Source organism: Myxocyprinus asiaticus, chromosome 20 (assembly GCF_019703515.2).
Source record: "Myxocyprinus asiaticus isolate MX2 ecotype Aquarium Trade chromosome 20, UBuf_Myxa_2, whole genome shotgun sequence".
In the NCBI taxonomy this organism is placed as follows: domain Eukaryota; kingdom Metazoa; phylum Chordata; class Actinopteri; order Cypriniformes; family Catostomidae; genus Myxocyprinus; species Myxocyprinus asiaticus.
The window spans coordinates 26146309-26166193 of record NC_059363.1 but is presented as its reverse complement, the minus strand read 5'-3'; the positions used below and the strand labels follow the sequence as shown (position 1 = coordinate 26166193).

Below are 19885 nucleotides of genomic sequence, written 5' to 3'. Positions count from 1 at the left end.
AATACGCCCTCTACTGTAACTAATATATGGTCCCACCACCCACTCATACCATTGGTTGAGTATGTTATTGTGTCGGCATGGACGGGTCGCTCAAATCAAACGACATTTTAATTTAAGATGGTATAAGAGAAAGTACTTCAACACAGAAAAAATTACACACTTCAACTTAAGTCTTGGTGTTCTTCATAATACTGTAAATCTTTAATGTTCCTGGCACACATGCTAATTCCTGTCTTTCTGCATTACAGGTGAACTGTAATGGCTTCACTATTGAAGATGAGGAGCTGTCGCATTTGGGGTCTGCTGTATTTCCAGAGTAAGCCTCATAGAAATCAAAATCATTGCCATGTCACATTTGACAATTTGATTTAAATATGTACTTAGTCTATTTGCATGTACATTTAATTAATATTAAGTTTCTCTGTTTCAGTGTTGCTCTGATGAATCACAGCTGTAGTCCAAACGTGATTGTGACGTATAAAGGTACAGTGGCAGAGGTGAGGGCTGTGCAAGAGATCAACCCTGGAGAAGAGGTGAGGTTCGGGTCACTTTCAGAACATGCACCTTGTTTCTAAAATTAGTCATTTAAATAGTTTGAAATTACATAATAATTGCATTATCAGCAGCCCTCTTCATTTCTTTAAAATAGATTTTCAACAGTTACATTGACCTCCTGTATCCAACAGAGGATAGAACTGAAAGGTTGAGGGAATCTTATTTCTTTACCTGTGATTGTAAAGAATGCACCTCAAAGTCAAAGGTAAGTTTTCACTCTCTTTAGTGAGTGACAGAATTTTAGCTTGTTTAAAATGTATTAACTCCAATTGTGAATGTGTGATTTAGAAGACATGATTATTTTCAGCTCTATACAATATATTAATGGATCAATTATTGTATGTTGTGTGTGTATTGCAAAGTTTTGTCGAGTTTCACTAATGAAAAAGTAACACTATGAATGAAAAAAGAACAGGAATTAAATTGAAGTTCTGTAAGTGAGACTAACACCCTCTTGTTTTGTTTTTTTAAGGACAAGGCTAAAATGGAGATCCATCAAAAGCTCAGCACACCTCCTGAGAATGAGGAAATCACACAGATGGTGAGGTATGCCAGAAATGTCATCGAGGAGTTCAGGAGAGCCAAGCACTACAAAAATATCCTTCACAGGCCGTTTCTCCAGTAATATGACATAAATGTGTGTGCAAACATTTGCATTTTTGTTAAATTGGGCAATATGTTCTGCCATGTGACAGAGCAATCCTGAGGCAGTTGGTTATTTTTAGTCTCCACCTAAATAAATTAACCTCTTGGAAATGTCATGTCACAAAACTTTCACTGAAGTTTCTGAAATTCACAAATATTGTAGCAAAAGCCTGAGAAAATGTTGGAAGTAAAACGAGCAAATGTCCATTTTTGAGTGTTGACCCAATAGATGTCCTGAGCCTAAATTAAAGGAATATTCCAGGTTCAATACAAGTTAAGCTCAATCGACAGCATTTGTGGCGTAATGTTGATTACCATAAAAATATATTTAGGTTCGTCCCTCCTTTTCTTGAAGAAAAAAAAAGCAAAAATCAAGGTTATTGTGAGGCATTTACAATGGAAGTGAATGTGGCCAATTTTTGGATGTTTTAAAGGCAGAAATGTAAATCTTATAATTTTATAAAATTTTATAAAAGCACTTTAATTCTTTAATCCTTCCATTAATTCTTCTCATGTAACTCGTATTATTTGAGCTGTAAATGTTGTTTATATCATCATTTTAGCGTTTGTTGACATTACATTGTCATAGCAACGAAGTTGTAAAATTGGCTATAATTTTACACAGAAAAGGTTAGTAAGTGATTTTATTATACTAAAATCATGTTAACATATTATGTATACTTTTGAAACAGTATATTTAATATTAAAAAATTGGCCCCCATTTACTTCCATTGTAAGTGCCTCACTGTAACCCAGATTTGTGCTTTTTTTTTTTTTTTTTTTTTTTTTTTTTTTAAGAAAAGGAGGGACCAGATTACCAATTTTTGTGGTAATCAACGATATGTCACAAATGCTGTCAATTGAGCTAAACTTGTAATGAACCTGGAATATTCCTTTAACCCAATGTTTTTGGTCCTTGACCACAGTTACCCCCCAGTGAACTTCTGGAGATCTGTGAACTTAGCCTGGAGAAAATGGGTTCAATCTTTGCAGACACCAATGTGTACATGCTGCACATGATGTACCAGGCAATGGGTGTCTGTCTATATATGCAGGATTGGGATGGAGCAATGAAATATGGCGAGAAAATCATCCAACCCTACAGGTAATGCTGGGCTCCACCTAAATTTCTGTCTTAATTTTTTAAAGGAATAATTCACCCATAAAAAAACCTCTGTCACGGGACCTGAAATTCGGCGTGGGATTGCGGGGTATAGTGCACAATTTTAATCATTCCCGCAAGTTCCACGTACATAGCGCGGGAAATTTCCACACACTTTTATTCACTTTACAGTGCAACTTCGAATGATTAAACCAATAGATACCGAAGAACAAATCAAATCAATAATCTTGTATTTGTATCAAACTGTAACTCCAGAAGATGCGCAAGTAAATCCACTCTGTCTCTCCCTCTCTCTCACGTGCAGTTGTCAGCAGTGCGTTGTGCGCTTGTTGAGTTCAGTGTGAGTACGCGCAGCGAGGGAGCGCTTTGTCGAATAGTTACTGAACATAAGATGTTACAGATGTATAAACTTTTCTAAACCCGTTAATTCAACATGCAAATGGAATTATACTGCATCTCCGTTAGCGAGCAACGCAATAAAACCATCGCTCCTGTTAATAATTAACAAAGCTGTTAACATTGCAAGCACATGACATTGGAGCGATCAGTACTTTTGATGCTTTTCATATCTTGGCGCTCCATCATTAGTCATGCAGCACATATGACAAGAAAGGCAGAAATGGCAAAAGTGTAAGGGGGGAATTCCCCCTCATTTTCAGAAAGGAATTTCAGGCCCTTTGTCATCATGTCCTCATGTCACTCAACCTGTATTTCTGTATTATTTTCATGGAACAACATTAAGGTAACTAAACTGTGCTAGAATTTTCATTTTTGGGTTTGTTCTGTTTGAATGATGTGTTAAGTATGTGTGCACCACCTTTTTAATAGTATTCAATGCACATATCTTTATAGTGTGCACTACCCTCCCTACTCACTGAATGTAGCCTCCATGTACCTGAAACTTGGAAGATTGTACTTAGGACTTGAGAAGAGGACACAAGGAGTAAAAGCTTTAAAGAAGGTAGGGTGTTATCAGTGCAAACACTTGATATCAAAACTAAAAAAACGGGCATTCTCAGACATCCAAATGAATAAAATATAAAGGGACATCTGCAGCATGAAACAACAAAAAAATAGATGAAGCAGCTATTTACATTTACTCTTTAGTTCGCATGGAAACAAGATATTAGATGTGGGTTGTGCCCTTAGAAATGTAAAAAGACAATTTTTTTAATACATTTGTTTTTGGAGGCATGACAGTTTTTTTGAATGTGTTGTGAATGAATTTATCACAGGCTCTTGCGATCATGGACATTGCCCATGGGAAGGACCACCCGTACATCACTGAGATTAAGAAGGAAATGGAAGAGCAGAAATAATGGAAGCACCAGGAGGAATATGCATCAAACACTGGCATGTGTCTTACACCTTTCCTTGGAATATTAAAATAAAGTGAGGTCAAAATTGTCTGTCAATCTGAGATGTCATTTAAACAGATTTAAGATATGTAAACAGATGACCTGAGTCAGAGATATTTTGTTGCTTGTAATGTCTGATTTGGAAAAATAAAAGTGCTGCACTGTTTTCTGTGAAGAAGGGCTAAGATATAAGAATCATATCACATATACCAGGTTTTTAACTTTAAACATTTTGCCCTCTCATGTAGCAACAATATTACTATTTTTAATAGCTTACAAATGTAAATCATTTATATATTCTCAATGATGCAATTTTCAATAATGTTTTACTTGTCCATTTGATAGGTTGTTGCATGGTTATCATTTTGCTCTGATCAGAGTATATCATTGATACTGTTAAGATATTGGACATCTGATCTTTCAGTAAATTTCAGTCATAATGTTACTTTCATCCTTGCTTCCTTGTTTGTTTGGTATTGTGATATTTTGACAGGTAGCAATGGTGAAAAAATGTATGTAGACCGCCACATGCTTGAAGTTTGTGACAACACTAAAGTAATAAATTCCTGAAGATAAACACTGACTTTATGCAACTTTTTATTTTTAACTCTAGAAATCCTCTTTTTAGTGCAACAAACTATTTAAATTCTTAAAGGTGCATTTAGTAATTTGTGTTTTTTTGCGTTGATACCCTAGTGGCGTAGATGCTGCATCATGCAAACGTTCTCCCTCACCAATGTCATTGTAAAAACATGCTTTTCACAGTCATGTATTGGGATGAATCATAACCAAGCAATGACTGTGTGCCCAGCACCATATCAATAAAGCAGGAGTTTTCTTTTTTCTAAAACATTCTGTATATGATTTAGAGTCTTCATCTTGTGTGTACATCATTTTTATATTTTTTTCCCCAAAAAAAAAAAAACATTTCTTTTTTTTAAACTAACATTACGATTTCCTGTATTTCTGTTTAAGCGTCTTGCAATTAGCCAAATAAATAAATAAAAATAAGCCTTTAAGAGCATCTAAATCTATGAATCACACATTAATCTATGAATTGTAGCAATGAATACATCTAACAACTTACAATCATCATCATCTGCTATGGTTTTTTTGTCCTAAGTCTCAAGCTGTGTTGCGTTTCCCTGGCAGTAATCATGGTGATGAAATCCATAGTCTCTCATACCATCTGCCATGACCTGAAGTGCGTGTTTGGCAGGGCCCTATGGAAGCAGGATGGTGCAGATCATCACATATGAAGGCTTCAAGGAAGGCAAACAGTAGCAGAAGATTACAACAACAGTGGATTAAAATTAATTGCACTGTTTGCACATAATTACAAATCATGTGTGATGTATTTACCAAGATCAAAAGTTGGCTCAAAGCCCACTTTCAGATTCCAATCATTTTGATAAGCACTGTTAAAGGTTTCTTTTTTCTTTTATGAATTTTGAGAGTAGAGGATGCATTTCTCCATGTTACCATGCCTTTTGACCAACAAATTTTCCAGTCATTTGTGATAACAGGATAAGGATTATTTAAATAATTTAATAGAGATTGCACCCTTTAAAAATTTTTTTTTTTTTTTTTAAATGCATGTCACTTTAGAGCTGATACCTTTTTAAGATTGTGTTAGGCTAATTTCCATAATGTTTGCACGCCTGGTAATCACAATTTTAAAATTTCCTTTTTTGTTTTCCATGATGGTAAGAACCTTGATTTCTTTCATTTGTTTATTTCTCCTCAACTGTGTCTTGGCAAGGTTGTTCACAGAGAACTAACTCAACACACACACACGCGTCATAGAAATCGTTAAAAAAATAGAGAAGAATGGGTGGAGTTAAATTCGAATGGGCGACAGTATCCAATCAGATGCTGCTTCACTCCGACGTCATATTTGAAACGCGCCAATGACGGCGCTGCGTTCAGTCATCAACATGTTGAACAGTTTTTGAATTTCCACTCCAGTAACTGAAGAGCGGATCGAAGGGTCCCAGAGAGTTATCTCGGAATAACCGTTAGGAGTTTTTACTCTAGTTAAGGTAAGATATAATGCCATTTTTATACCGTGTAGTAGTTGTTTTATTGTTGAAAGTGAGACATTTCAAAAGCTCGAGCTTTATAAAGTAATTTACCCCCATGAATAATTTCTGATCGATCGCTATGTTATAACAACCGCGTGATCTTTTTGTCACACACGGTAAAAGCGTCGTTTGATTATTGTGGTATATGTGTTGAATAATTACGGGACACATTTGCTCCCCACAACCTAATGTATATCGTGTGGACCACCGAACGGTCCCCACGAGGAAAACAGCTTAAATAAACTTATTAAAATGTATAAACGAAAACCTGAAAATACAAAAAGCTTTCTTTAAAGATCATGTTTAGGAATTAATCCTTAGCTCAGTATAAAAACTATTGAAGTCAGTGGAAATTCCCCACCATGATGTGTGAGATGTATATTTATATGTAGACCAAACATGAATTATATTTAATGTTTCTGGTGGACAGGACAGGGTGCTTCATCAAACTGAAGTGTGTATCGTAGCATAAAGAAAATTCATTTTTGTATCAGATTTAATGTTTTTATAGAATATGTGTAATAATAATGTTAAAACAATGCCATCATTGAGGCTAGGCATTAATTTTGTGTAGGAATGCAGTCGTACTCCACTAGACAAAGACATGAGACATGAACCCATATTGTATTATTTCAGAGAATGCCAGTGAGTCTTTGAGGAGCAACACAGCATCTTCAGTAAGTATGAGCTGGGCTGTAGAAGAGTGGAAGGATGGCCTTCCTGCAAAGGCCCTGCAAAAGATCCAGGAAATTGAAGGTCAGCTTGATAAGTTAAAGAAGGAAAGACAACAGAAACAGTTCCAGATGGATTCCCTTGAAGCGACTCTACAGAAACAGAGGCAAAAGGTCAGTTTCCTGGGACACAATGGACTAGATTTTCTTCAGCTTAAAGTTTATGAATGTCAAGTCAAGCAACAATATTGTTTTTCTGCGGGCCAAATCATGCCAGTCATACAGATTGTTCTTATGTTATTAATTTTTAGCAACACATATGCATCAGAAAAAAATCTATGTACATTTGTCAGGATTTAAAAAAAAAAATTTTATATATATATATATATATATATATATATATATATATATATATTCAGAGAATTAAATGTTTAAGTTTGCAAGGCATAACAATAAGATCAAATATTGTAAGATTGAGTGACAACACTGCTCTGGACCCAGGCTAGCAGGCCATCCTTATTGTTGCACCCTGAATGTAGTAAGATCTGCATCATTTGTGTATTGTATTTCCCTATAGATGGACAGTGAGAAAAGTGAAGCAGCTGCTCTAAAGAGGGAAAACCAGTCTTTGGTAGAGTCTTGTGAAAATCTGGAAAAGGCTAGACAGAAACTTACACATGACCTGCAAGTGAAGGAGCAACAGGTCAATTATCTGGAGGGGCAACTCAACTCGTGCAAGAAGCAGATTGATAGACTTGAACAAGAGGTCAAAAAGTAAGTGTAAGCATTTTTTTTCCCTCAATAATGGAGCATTTAAAAATGTAAACAACTTTGTGTTTTATTTTGGCTTCATTAATTTATTCATTTTATTCAGGTACAAAAATGACTTGGAACGGTCCCAAACTTCGCATAATGCAGAAATCCAGCAGTTTAGTACACCACAAAAAACCTTTGCAACCCCTTTAACACCTAATCATTGGCAACAGGGTAAGATATGATTTATAGCAAATAAAAATGCTTGCAAGGCTAATGCGACTTACTTTAACCTGGCAATATTGAATCTTCAGATTCCAAATTTGGCGACTTGCAGGAAAAGTACAATCGAGAAGTTGAGGAGCGGAAAAGGTTAGAGGCAGAAATCAAAGTCATGCATGTAAAAGTAAGTGAAATACATACGGTAAATTGTTGTGCTAGTTGTCATTCAATTTACTAAAAAATAACTATGCCCCCTCGCTTCTGAAGCTTCTGAACCAGTCTTCAATGAGCCATAAAGACATTGCACGACAGCAGGCAGGGTCCTCTATTTTTCCTTGGCAAAAAGACCAAACACACAGTCATCAGTCACTTACTGTGATGGAGACACCCTCGAGGAGAAGAAATGGACCCTCTGGGACGTCGTGGTCTTATGATGACACACCTATAAAACCACACCAGCAGTTTGCATCAGGGGCTCAAAGTGACACAGCTGGCTCACAGCAGATGGAACAGCTTAAGAATATAAACCAAGGTTGGCCTGACCTTTCAGATGGATTTATTTTATGTACATAAATTATAATATGGCCTAGAATACAGCAATACAGTGATACTCTTTAAATGCCTCAGGGTAACTCCATCTTTTTGTATGTTGCTCAGATCTGAGGTCAAAGGTTTCTGAGTTAGAGCTCCGTCTTCAGGCTCAAGAGAAGGATGTGAAGAATCAGATCAATAAATTCAGTGAAATTCAAAGTCAACTTGAGATGGCCAAGAAAGATCTGGCAGAGAAGGACAAACTCTTGAGCAAGTCCAGAGATGAACTTACAAAGGTTACAGGCCAATACGAGCAGTCAGTTTCTAAGGTAACATGTCAGCTTAAAATGTTTATCTTTGATACCTTGCAGTATATGTCTATTATATGGTATATTAAGTCACTATATGGTGAGCATGAAATTTTACATTTGGGTAGGTGACAAGTTCTGCAGTTACAGTATACTCCATCTTAAACTATTTTACAGCATTTTGCTAACGCTCCAATAATTATACGTGCAGATTTTGTTGACCTTATTAATTGAGAGATAACATGGAATATTTGTTCTTTTAAAAATTAAAGTAATATTCCGTGTTCAATACAAGTTCAGCTCAATCGACAGAATGGCATAATGTTGATTACCACAAAAATTAATTTCGAATCGTCCCTCCTTTTCTTTAAATAAAGCAAAAATCGAGGTTACAATGATGCATTTACAATGGAAGTGAATTTGACCAATTTTTAGAGGGTTTAAAGGCAGAAATATGAAGCCAATAATTTTATAAAAGCACTTATATTAATACTTTCATTAAAACTATAGTAATATGAAATATAAAATCTTATTTATTGATTGAATACATTTATATGTGACCAAAATGATGAAAAAGTAATACAATATAAGTAGTAAAATTAATATTTTCCTAATGAACCTAGTTAAAAGGTCCCCAGTAAAATTAACATCATTAGCTGGGAGATCATTTCTTTTATACGTAAGCAAAAGGGACATTATAACTGACATAAACCCATATGAATTGATATTGAATCGAATCGAGAGCTTGTGAATCGAATTGAATCGGGAAATCTGTATCAATACCCAGCCCTAATTTTTACAGTTGTTTTAGTGTTTTACAACGAAGTTGTAAAATTGGCTATAACTTTGCACAGAAAGGGTTAGTAAGTGATTTTATCACTGTAAAATTACATTTACATGCATATTGTTTACATCTTGTAGCTAAACTTTTGAAACGGTGAGTATTTTAACATTTACCGATTAGCCCCCATTCATTTCCATCATAAGCACCTCACTGTAACCTTTGCTTTTTATTTTTAATTATTATTATATTTTTTTAGGAAACAATGGGCAAGTCAAAATTAATTTTTGTGGTAATCAATATTATGCCACAAATGCTGTCGATTGAGCTTAACGTGTACTGAACCCGGAATATTTCTTTAATTTGTCATACACAGCAGGTCCATTTTAAATTAACTTGTGAACAAAAAGGTGATTAAAAATTGGTGGGGGAAAAAATTGTGAATAGGCATAGAAACCCTAAGATATCCCTTAAGCATTTGTGTACAATTTAACCTTTCTTCTTAACATTGTGCTGTATCGTGAGTATAATAGTTAGGGTTGCGTGGTATACTGGTACTTACGAAATATCACGATACCAAAAAAATTTAAATGGTACAATACCATGTTGTTGCTGTACCATATTACAGTACGTTGCCTTTGGCAAAATGTTATGAGATGTGAGTTTTGAGATGAAATCAATGACAATTTGACAAAAAATCTCTATGGCCAAGTGTTATCATTAAATAGCAGAAGGATGTCATTTAATTAAATAATATACAGTCACATTTGCTGCGTTCTACAGAATGAACGAGAGGTGCTGCTCTGTTTATCATCTACTTCACGCATTCTCACACATACACACAAACGCAACACATAACTGATGCTTGATTTTCATGCAGTGCGTTTAGTGTATTAACTACTGTGAACACTCAAATCTCCTTCACCGGTGCAACTCGGAGATTTCAGCTCGCAAGTCAGGACAGGAGTATTCCAGCATTAATGGGAAGCTTGATAGAACCAGAACCTGTCAAAAAAAAAAAGGAAGAACTTAAAGGTTTGTTAAAATAAAAGTCCCGCTAAAATTAAAGCTCTATTTAACTGGATGCGTGAAATTGAAGACGGAAAAATATAACTACTGTATAAAAATGTAATATTCAAAAAGTTGCAATACTACTCATAACTCATAAATAGTATAATATTAAATGGTATTATTATTATAATCTGTAAGCAATATCACAAAAGTGTACTGAATATCAGCATGTTGTGATTCAGCCATAGCAGCCTTGTGCCTAAAGTAATCTGATGATTTTTAATTCATGTTTTCATTAAAATGTTGCACAACAGAGCTTCACAGTATTCATTTAGCAAAAATGCAATTGCAATATTTTGTTAAAAATGTATTATTATATTTCCATTTGATTAAAGCTGTCTGTATTAATTTTAAACACCATTTGATCATAACATTTAGTTAAATAATTTAACCAAAAAAAAATACAATTGGAAAATGCAGAATTTGTATCTGTTATATTTTATGCATTTCATTTAATCAAGTCATTTTCAGTGTAATTTCATCCAAAATATGAGGCTTTTTTATTTGTTGCCTAAGTGTCAATTTAGTATCGATACCGGGGTACCAGGGAAGGGCTGGTATCGTACTGAAGCCAAAATGTTGGTATCGGAGCAACCCTAATAGTAGTTCAACTGTGGTTGATTTGTTCCTCAGTGTTCATCAGTTGAGCAAAAGCTGAAGCAGGTAACAGAGGAGATGAACTGTCAGAGGCATAATGCTGAGAGCATGCATCGATCTCTAGAGCAGAAAATCAAGGACCAGGAGAGAGAGAGTCAAAAGGTTTTGTTTCCCTGTTGTCTTCATTATGAAGTCAAATATGGCTTATTAAAATATTGTTTTATACCAGCTAATGTTTGTCTTTTCACTCATTTCAGGAAATTGCACAACTTCAAACCTCTCATCAAACACTTGATCAGCAGTTTAACCAGGTGAAAAATAAAATGTCTATGGAGATCCAGCAAGCCAAAAAAGACTTCAATGTTTTGCAATCAGATATGGATAAGGTAATTTGATGAATCATAGCGTTTTATGAATATTATTAATAGAATAAAAATTTTCTGCCCATTATTATATTTTCTGTCTTTGTAGTTATCAAATGCTTTAACTTAACTGAAAAATGCATATAATCACAATAGAGTGTCATTTATTTTAAAGGTAACTGCTCTAAAGAATCGACTGGAAAAAGATTTGGAGGAGCTGAAACAGAAAATTCTCAGGTCTGAGCAGGCGCTACAGGCCAGTCAAGTGAAAGAGACAGAGTTGAAGAAGAAATTTGATGTATGTTGCTTGTGTAGAATTTACATTTCTTTAGCAATTATTGAGTTTTATCATGCAAACAAGTTATATTGGCCTACTATGAAACAGTTCATTGGTCAAAGTTCGTAGCACATGAAAATGTTATATCTGCCCTTCACAGGAGGCACAGAAAGAGAAGAATACTCTCAGTTATCAGTTAGACCAAGGAACAAAGACGGTCAAACAACTTGAAGAGGAAAAACTAAAGATTGAGCAAAGCCTTGCCAAAATGCGCTTAATGGTGGATGATTTAAAAGGTATGTTTTTAGTTTTTATCTTTCATGTGTCTGAAATATCCACAAAATGATCATCCCACATGAATTCCTAATACATTGACAATGCCCTATGTGTGGAAATGAAAAAATAAGCTTTTCAAGGGAAATAGAAAAAAGAAATAAGCATCAATACATTGATGTTTATCACAATAATAATAATTAGAATAATTCCTTACATTTATATAGCACTTTTTTAGGCACTAAAAAAATTCTTTACGTAGTATTGGGGAATCTCCTCAACCACCACCAGTGTGCAGCATCCACCTGGGTTATGCAACGGCAGCCACAGTGCACCAGAACGCCCACCACACACCAGCTCTTGGTGGAGAGTACAGTGATGTTGCCAATTCATATATACATACATACAGTACTGTGCAAAAGTTTTAGGCACTTGTGAAAAATGTTGCATAGTGAGGATGTCTTCTACAATAATCCCATAAATAGTTTTAATTTATCAATTAACGTCATACAAAGTCCAGTAAACATAAAAAAGCTAAATCAATATTATGTGACAACCTTTGCATTCAAAATCACCAATTATCCTAGGTACACCTGGACAAAGTTTTTCTTGGTTGTTGGCATATAGGATGTTCCAAGCTTCTTGGATAACTTGCCACAGTTCTTCTATCTATTTAGCTGTGTATGTCTCTTCATGTAATCCCAGACTGACTCAGTGATGTTGAGATCCGTGCTCTGTGGGGGGGCCATACCATCTGTTGTAGGGTTCCTCATTCTTCTATTCAATTCTATTTCCAAAAATGTTGAAATCTTACATTGATATTTCCTACTGATACACTAAAATCAAAATATATAAAATAAAAGAATTTTTTAGACAAATGTTTTTGTGAAAAATATAATACACCTAAGACTTTTGCACAGTACTATATAATGGATGGATGGATGGGAGGTTATTAGGAAGCCATGATGGATAGAAGCCAATTAAAAAATTTGGCCAGGACACCGGCGTTATACCACTAATCTTTATAAGAAGTCCCATGGGAATTTGAATGATCACAGAGAGTCAGGATATCAGTAGGGGTGCACCAGTCTATCGGCCACCGATCTAAATTGGCCGATCTTCGTCTTAAATCTGTGATCGGCGATCGGCTTTTTTTTTTTTTTTTTTTTTTGCAGCATGCAGGGAATCACACATTTCCTGCTACTTTATTTATTTATCCCCTTTTCTCCCAATTTGGAATGCACAATTCCCACTACTTAGTAGGTCCTCGTGTTGGCACGGTTACTCACCACAATCTGGGTGGCGGAGGACAAGTCTCAGTTGCCTCCGCTTCTGAGACAGTCAATCCACGCATCTTATCACGTGGCTCATGCGTGACACCGCGAAGACTCCGCATGTAGAGGCTCATGCTACTCCGCGATCCATGCACAACTTAACATGCGCCCCGTTGAGAGCAAGAGCCATTAATCGCAACCACAAGGAGGTTATCCCATGTGGCTCTACCCTCCCTAGCAACCGGGCCGATTTGGTTGCTTAGGAGACCTGGCTGGAGTCTCTCAGCACACCCTGGATTTGAACCGCGACTCCAGGGTGGTAGTCGGTATCAATACTCGCTGAGCTACCCAGGCCCCATTTACTGCTACTTTAATGAATGAGTGCTTTCTCAGCCCTTGATGCATGAGTGTGGCCTCTGGAGGGTGACTTGTTGGCAATTCTAAGCATTCACGTATTTAAACTTTCAAACATGCTGTAATTCAGATGAATATGCAGGTTTGTTTTTAAAAATGTGTAAGAATTACATGTGTATGAATATTAAGTTGCCCATTTTCTGGAGCCATTACGGTAGTAATTCTGACTTGCTGTGCAGTGAGCACAGAGAAGACAAAGAGACTGCAAATGGGTATAAAAGAGAATTAAACAACAAACAAACAAGCGGGGGAAAAACTGAGTATACGTGATGTAACGTGAGTCGTGACAATCAGACATTGATGTGGAGCGATTGTACTGTTTGAGCGATCATGAGCACTTTCAGCTTCATTCCGTTTAATATGCATGCTCTCTGTCTCAATCAAACAAGCGTGCTCTCCAGGTGCTCTCAATATCTCATTATTCGCTCATCTCAACGCTGTTCTATGAGAATCCCAATTTAAGTCAGATTAATGTTGGTCACCATTAGTTATTAGTTATTAATGTTATTAAAACACCAAAGACAGTAAACAAATCACATATTAATGATTTCTCATTGGAGCAGTTTTGAAGCTGGTAATGTATACATCTTATTTTTGAAAATTTCTCTCCTCTGTGTGTTGCACACACAGTTCTCTTTCTAACATTCGTTCGGTATCTCACTATGGGAATTCGCCTTGGGCGTATCCAACACTGGAAGCAATGACACTACGTCTGTCAGCTGACAGACCAATCAAAGCAGTGATAAGGGAGCCCCACCTCCCTATATAAGACGCCACCACAGGTCTCTTCATTCTCGTTCTCTTCCCCGTAAAGATTATTGGGAGCTATCCTCAGCTGGACTCTCAAGGAGTAGTCCCTACAACCCTCTACGATTATGTTGGAGAAAGAATCGTAATTGGCTAGTACATTTTTGTTTTTACTTGCCAGACTTTTGACGACATGTAAGCATAATGTAACTAAAAAATATATTAAGCAAACTGAGAGAGGGGGCCTCTTCATATATATTCACGCAATATAGTATATTGTAAAATTTTTTTTTTTTTTATGATTTTAATCACATTTTAGTTTTTTAAAAATGTAAAAATTTCACATTCTATCAATTTATATGATGTCATGAAATCGCATTTTTAATAATGATACAAGCTGTTGTCACTGTTTCAATTCCGTATTTTTAACAAAACAATTCACAAGGTAGGAACCTAATAATGAAAATTAGGGGTCACGATTGTGAAATTTGGCTGACAATTAATTGCGATTATGATGATTAATTGCCTGTTTTAGGGCTATGATGATTAATTGTCTGTTTTAGGTGTTTCACGAATATGACTATTAATTACCATTCAAATTCACTATGTGTGCTTCATGCACACAACAAAGTAATTTATACTTTTATGCATTTGGCAGACACTTTTATCCAAAGCGACTTACAGTGCCTTAATTACAGGGACAGTCCCCCTGGAGCAACCTGGAGTTAAGTGCCTTGCTCAAGGACACAATGGTGGTGGCTGTGGGGATTGAACCAACAACCTTCTGCTTACCAGTTCAGTGCTTTAGTCCACTATGCCACCACCACTCCATAGATGAATATCTGAAAAGATGAATAATTTAGCTTATACCTTTATTTCATATAATAAAATAAGGGTATATGATTTCCTTTTCAGGCTTCAAAAACATATGAATGACAGTCAAATATAAAAGTATAAAATTTAAAATAATATTTTAATTATAAAAATGTCTAAACTAAAATATATCTCTTATTTGTCCGATTTACATTTGATCCATTGGACTTTTTCAATGTTTTGTTTTCTTTTGCTTCTTTTGTAACCCAGCCAACTATTATAGCTATTATATTATATTATGCAATAGTAAAATATATCTGCCTTAAATTCTTCACTTTCACACATTATTTTAAGGCTCTCTGATTAACTCACAAGCCCTTATTTCTTGTGAAGGAAGATTTTGAGATTCTGTTTCTTGCATTTTATCATCTCCACAGAAATAGAGCAGGGCATCTCCTCTGTCTTACTGCGTGTCATTAACTCTGCATGAATAAACCCACAACGAGCACGGGCATTTGCCATTACATGGCCGTTAAGTGAAACTGGAGCGGTTTGCTTTCACAAAATTAATACGTTTATACCTTGTTTATATTTTCGCGGGAGTTTGGCGCAAGACTCTGTAGACGGCGTGCACATCAGAGCACTTGAGAAGTGGTTCATCTTCACATGCTCTCAAGAGAGCTGCTCTTGTGACGTCCTTGGTGCCGTTCCCTGAGATGCTCGGAGTTCAACTGAATGAGACACAGTGCTTATTCCTGCGCGCTTATGAGACGGCATACAGGGAAAGACGAGGCTGAATCCAGCTTCTTAATCAACTGCTTTTTATTCAGTGCTTCGACACTACACAACTCTATCACTGGCGAATGAAATGTTAATATTTACTTGCCAGTGGCTAATAACAGAAGTTTTTTTGGGCGCATAGTGCAAAATTTACTCGCATATGGGCTGCCCTAACAGTTTGTTAGACGGACCGTTCAGGTACGTCGCAGAGAGTGACTTTTTTCTTTTGCGAATATATTCAATGTCAAAGTGAATATACTGTTCTCCTGTGTCAATATTGTTTCTCCGGGCATAAACCAGCTTGTGAAGGCAGGTTTATGTAATTTTCGGTAGAGTTAAAAGTGGTTATAGCTTCTACCCTCTTCTGCACATGGTGGTTGTGTGACAGTTGGCTGGTCTTATCACATTAAGGAGAGATCTGGGGATTAACACAGAATCGAGTTGTGGTGAACTGGCTCTGTGTTGAGCTCAGGTTTCTTTAATGGCGACTTCAAGCTCAGTGATCGGTGGAGCAAAGGGAAAGGATCCATCCCGTCCGTGCGCGTGTGGATCTATGATCTCGCCCAAGGATTCCCACCCACTCTGTATCGCCTGTCTCCGGGTCAGACATGCACAGGCTGCACTTTCTAATCCAGAGTGTTCCCCGCACTGTTCCCAGTTTGTACGGCGAGTTTTGGAAAGGAGGGTGCGGGTCGCGGCATTGAATAATGGGGATACTGTTAATCTCCGCCGCCAGCAGAGAAAGACTCCCCGCCTCAGCCATAGGAACAGCGCAGCTGGGGCGACTTAATGTTTCCACCGATCTGCCTCCCCTCTTTGAATCTGCCCCTTTGGCAGGGGACAGGGAAGAAAAGGAAGAGGATTACGATGATGATCGCCTTTTGGAGGACGATGGTGAGGAGGATGCTATTCTCCCTGCTCATTTTCAGCTGGGCAGTGTGATGGACGCATCCGCCTCTTCTGTCCAGGGAGAGCTGGACCTGGTTAAAATGTGTAGCTGGCCGTCACAGCAGGCGGGTCTCAGAGTGTCTGAGTGTCTCTTACCTAGACGATCTACTACTCTGTGCTCCATTGCGGCAACAAGCAGAGGTAGATACGAGAGTGCTGGTGTCATGCCCTCGCAGGAAATAATATATCTGGGTCTCAGATAGCCCTTTTCCACCGACATGGTTTGGGTGCGGGTTCCTGGGCCGGTGTGAATTCTCAAACTGTTCCACACATTTCCAAAGCAGAAAAGGTAGTTCTGGGGCCGAAAACCTGGTTCCACACTGGCCACAAAAGCTTGCTAGTCTCTATGCATAAACCGATAATGTTTCATCACCATGGTAAAGTTTTCCCAAATAGCTACAGTAGCTATCATGCAGTAAGGAGTACTTTGCTCTATAACAAGAACAAAAAAACACAAAATTAGCAGACATTACAAGCATTCAGGTTACACAACGAAATGAGTGCTCTACTTGCGATATGGTATTTACAAAGATCTGAGATAAACTAGAGAGATCGCAAAGGAAAAAATACTCTACGCGAATGAAGATACAGCATGAAATGATGAATGCCGCCTTCAATCGGACAACTGACCAAATCATAAACGAATTGAAAAACACTTAAGGGAGTACAGGGACAATAAGGGCAAAAGCGACAGTGGACAGAACAGTGATGTTTTGGACTCGGACACTGACCAGCCTGCTGACTAATTGTGGCATTGAATTCAACCAGTAATGCTCGCCGGTGTCCTCTACAGCTGATCTAAGTAAGTTGTTATATTTGCCATTTTTGTTAGCTTTTCTTACACTGTTGTCATCTTATTTTGTGCTTTGTTTTATTCTGTAAGGAGATTTTTCTCACTAAGTTTGGAAGATCATGGCTATCTGTGTAGTAAAATGGTAGGATTCTCAATCAATAATAATATATGGCTAAAATACAAATCCAACCATCTGCTACAACAATGTTAATAATGATTCCACTGTAGCATTTTACAGAACTTAGCAAGTTAAGCCACAGTTCATACAATATAATGTAATTACATTACCTGTCACCTGTAGCGTAGATGTCGTCTCTGACAATCTTGTTGAGCAATGTAATAACGATGGATTGCATTACTCTATATTAGAGCCCGACGATACCGATTTTCGAGGGGAAAAATTACCGATATGGTGGCCTATATATTTAATTTGAGCTGGAATGAAAACAGACCTTTTCTCTGTGGATTTGTCACCGATTTTGCACCGATATGACTGCAAAGGCACTCAGAAGGCTGCTTTCTTAAATATTTTTATCAAAGAATATTTGACATTATTATTATACATTGCCAACAAATTCTAGAAATGAACACTGAGAAAATAAAGAATAAATAAAAATATAATAAATAGCTTAATAAATATCAGTACTGTATGTTTAGTATCAGTCAAATGCTGAACATTAAAATAAAGAATAAAATAAATAGCTAAATAAACATCGGTATTACTGTTTAGTATCAGTCAAATGCTGACTATATTAATACTGCCGAGTCAAGAGATAAACAGCGGCAGCGGTGTTACACCATATTCTGCTATACAAGTTAAGGGGAAACTTTCAACGGTGGAAAACCAGACTTTTAAATATTACATTTTATAAATGCAACGAATGGAATTGTTCGGTTGAAGGGGGTACCAAACTGAATCCTAAACAAAACAGTTTGGTGAATACATGTTTACACATTAGCTTCCACTCAGCTGACAACAATGAAAGTAGCTACGTGATTGGCTAGTTAGCTACAAGCTCGTTGTCACGGAAGGTAAAAGACAGACTTGTTTATTTTACTTTCCAGCATTGTGTCTCACCAACTAGGTAACAACATAGCGTGAAATCAACACTCAACAGACACAATCCACCACCGCACTATTGTATGCTGAGCTGCAAAAAGATGCTCTGATGTTTACCTTTCAATCCGCTACATTACTTACTGCACTGACAAACTATTGCTGGCTAACAGCAAACAGACATGAGTGACATGGTTGTAAGGGACAAGGTTAATGTTATATTAGTTTTATTGAAAAGGGAAATTGATGGGGTCATTTTTGATTAAGTTTCCAGTATGTATTTCACAAACTAGTTAACAACTTACCATGACACCGCTCAACTCTGCACCGCTGAACTCCACCCTGTCTGCAGAGCTACCATCAGTTCAGCTCTGTAAACAATGGAGTCAAAGCGCGCTCAGCTGGATAAACTACGCTATGACACCAATTCTAAAGCATTGTTTTCTGCATTATATGTTCTGAAAAATATTTTACAGATATGAAAACTTTACGCCGATACCGATTATATCGGTGAAAGGCTAATATCGGCCGACAGATATATCGGTCAGGCACTACTCTGTATATTTAAATATGTCCTCAAAATCAAGTAAAACCTGTATACAAACACACTGTGACGTACCATGTTTGTTTATGTTTGAGGTAGTCACGTGAAACTACCACGTAGATAGTAACCCATTACATCGCCGTTCGGCTCTCAGGTCAGTGGAAAAGCGTGGCCGGTTTACGATGGGCTCCAGATTGCCCCAGCCGTGAACATGCGGAGCATAGGCTTGGCACTAGAACCATCGCAATTTTGGTGTAAATGGGCTAAGATTAAAGTCCGATCTGTATCGAGCGTTTCTGTCAGAGGAACTCATCGGATCGATTCGCAGCTGCTTTTTTTGTTTGTTTGTTTTCAGGAGGGGAAAAAAAAGTCTCATTCAGACTGTATCTACGCCTATTGGGTCTGATGGCCTCGACGGCGTCAGTCATTCCATTGGGACTATTGCAAATGAGAGAGTTTCTGCACTGGATAGCAGCGCAGCACTTGTGTCCTCAGTCATTTAAATCGCAGGGTGACAGTGAAGTCAGAGGGGATGCTCACTCTCTGTCATTGGAGAATCCCTGCTTTCCTTCACAGGGGAATCCCTTTGGGGCGGTCTCTCTGAGGAAAGTGGTGACGACAAATGCGTCACTCACAGGTTGAAGCACGTATGCGAAGGCAGAATAGTGAATGGGGTTTTGTCCGCGTCACTATGCAACGTGCACATAAACTTTCTGGAGTTACTGACAGTGTTTCTAGCATTAAAACACTTTGTACAGTTCCTTCAAGGCCACAATTTCCTAGTCAGATCAGACAACACGACAATAGTGGCATACATGAACAGACAAGGGTGTACGCATTCACAGCTCGGCACAAAAGCTGATTGTGTGAAGCAGTGCGCACTTTCTCTCATTGCGGGCGACGC

At 37.3% G+C, this 19885-nt stretch overlaps 2 protein-coding genes across 4 annotated transcripts in view; both read left to right on the top strand.

Annotated features, from left to right (window-relative positions):
• Positions 1–4258, top strand: part of LOC127410894 (N-lysine methyltransferase SMYD2-A) — a 29577-nt gene extending 25319 nt beyond the window's left edge. Inside the window, exons 6-12 of the mRNA XM_051646131.1 lie at positions 249–316; positions 431–533; positions 650–760; positions 1028–1151; positions 2131–2305; positions 3176–3284; positions 3559–4258. Coding sequence (XP_051502091.1) covers positions 249–316; positions 431–533; positions 650–760; positions 1028–1151; positions 2131–2305; positions 3176–3284; positions 3559–3642 — 774 coding nt within the window. The 3' untranslated portion in view covers positions 3643–4258. The remainder of the gene's footprint in view (positions 1–248; positions 317–430; positions 534–649; positions 761–1027; positions 1152–2130; positions 2306–3175; positions 3285–3558) is intronic.
• Positions 4259–5626: 1368 nt separating this feature from the next.
• Positions 5627–19885, top strand: part of cenpf (centromere protein F) — a 37194-nt gene continuing 22935 nt past the window's right edge. For all 3 annotated transcript variants that reach the window (XM_051646085.1, XM_051646086.1, XM_051646084.1), the window contains exons 1-11: positions 5627–5723; positions 6402–6610; positions 7014–7210; positions 7311–7423; positions 7504–7595; positions 7679–7943; positions 8069–8271; positions 10736–10861; positions 10957–11085; positions 11237–11359; positions 11499–11634. In XM_051646085.1, coding sequence (XP_051502045.1) covers positions 6449–6610; positions 7014–7210; positions 7311–7423; positions 7504–7595; positions 7679–7943; positions 8069–8271; positions 10736–10861; positions 10957–11085; positions 11237–11359; positions 11499–11634 — 1546 coding nt within the window. In that variant the 5' untranslated portion in view covers positions 5627–5723; positions 6402–6448. The remainder of the gene's footprint in view (positions 5724–6401; positions 6611–7013; positions 7211–7310; positions 7424–7503; positions 7596–7678; positions 7944–8068; positions 8272–10735; positions 10862–10956; positions 11086–11236; positions 11360–11498; positions 11635–19885) is intronic.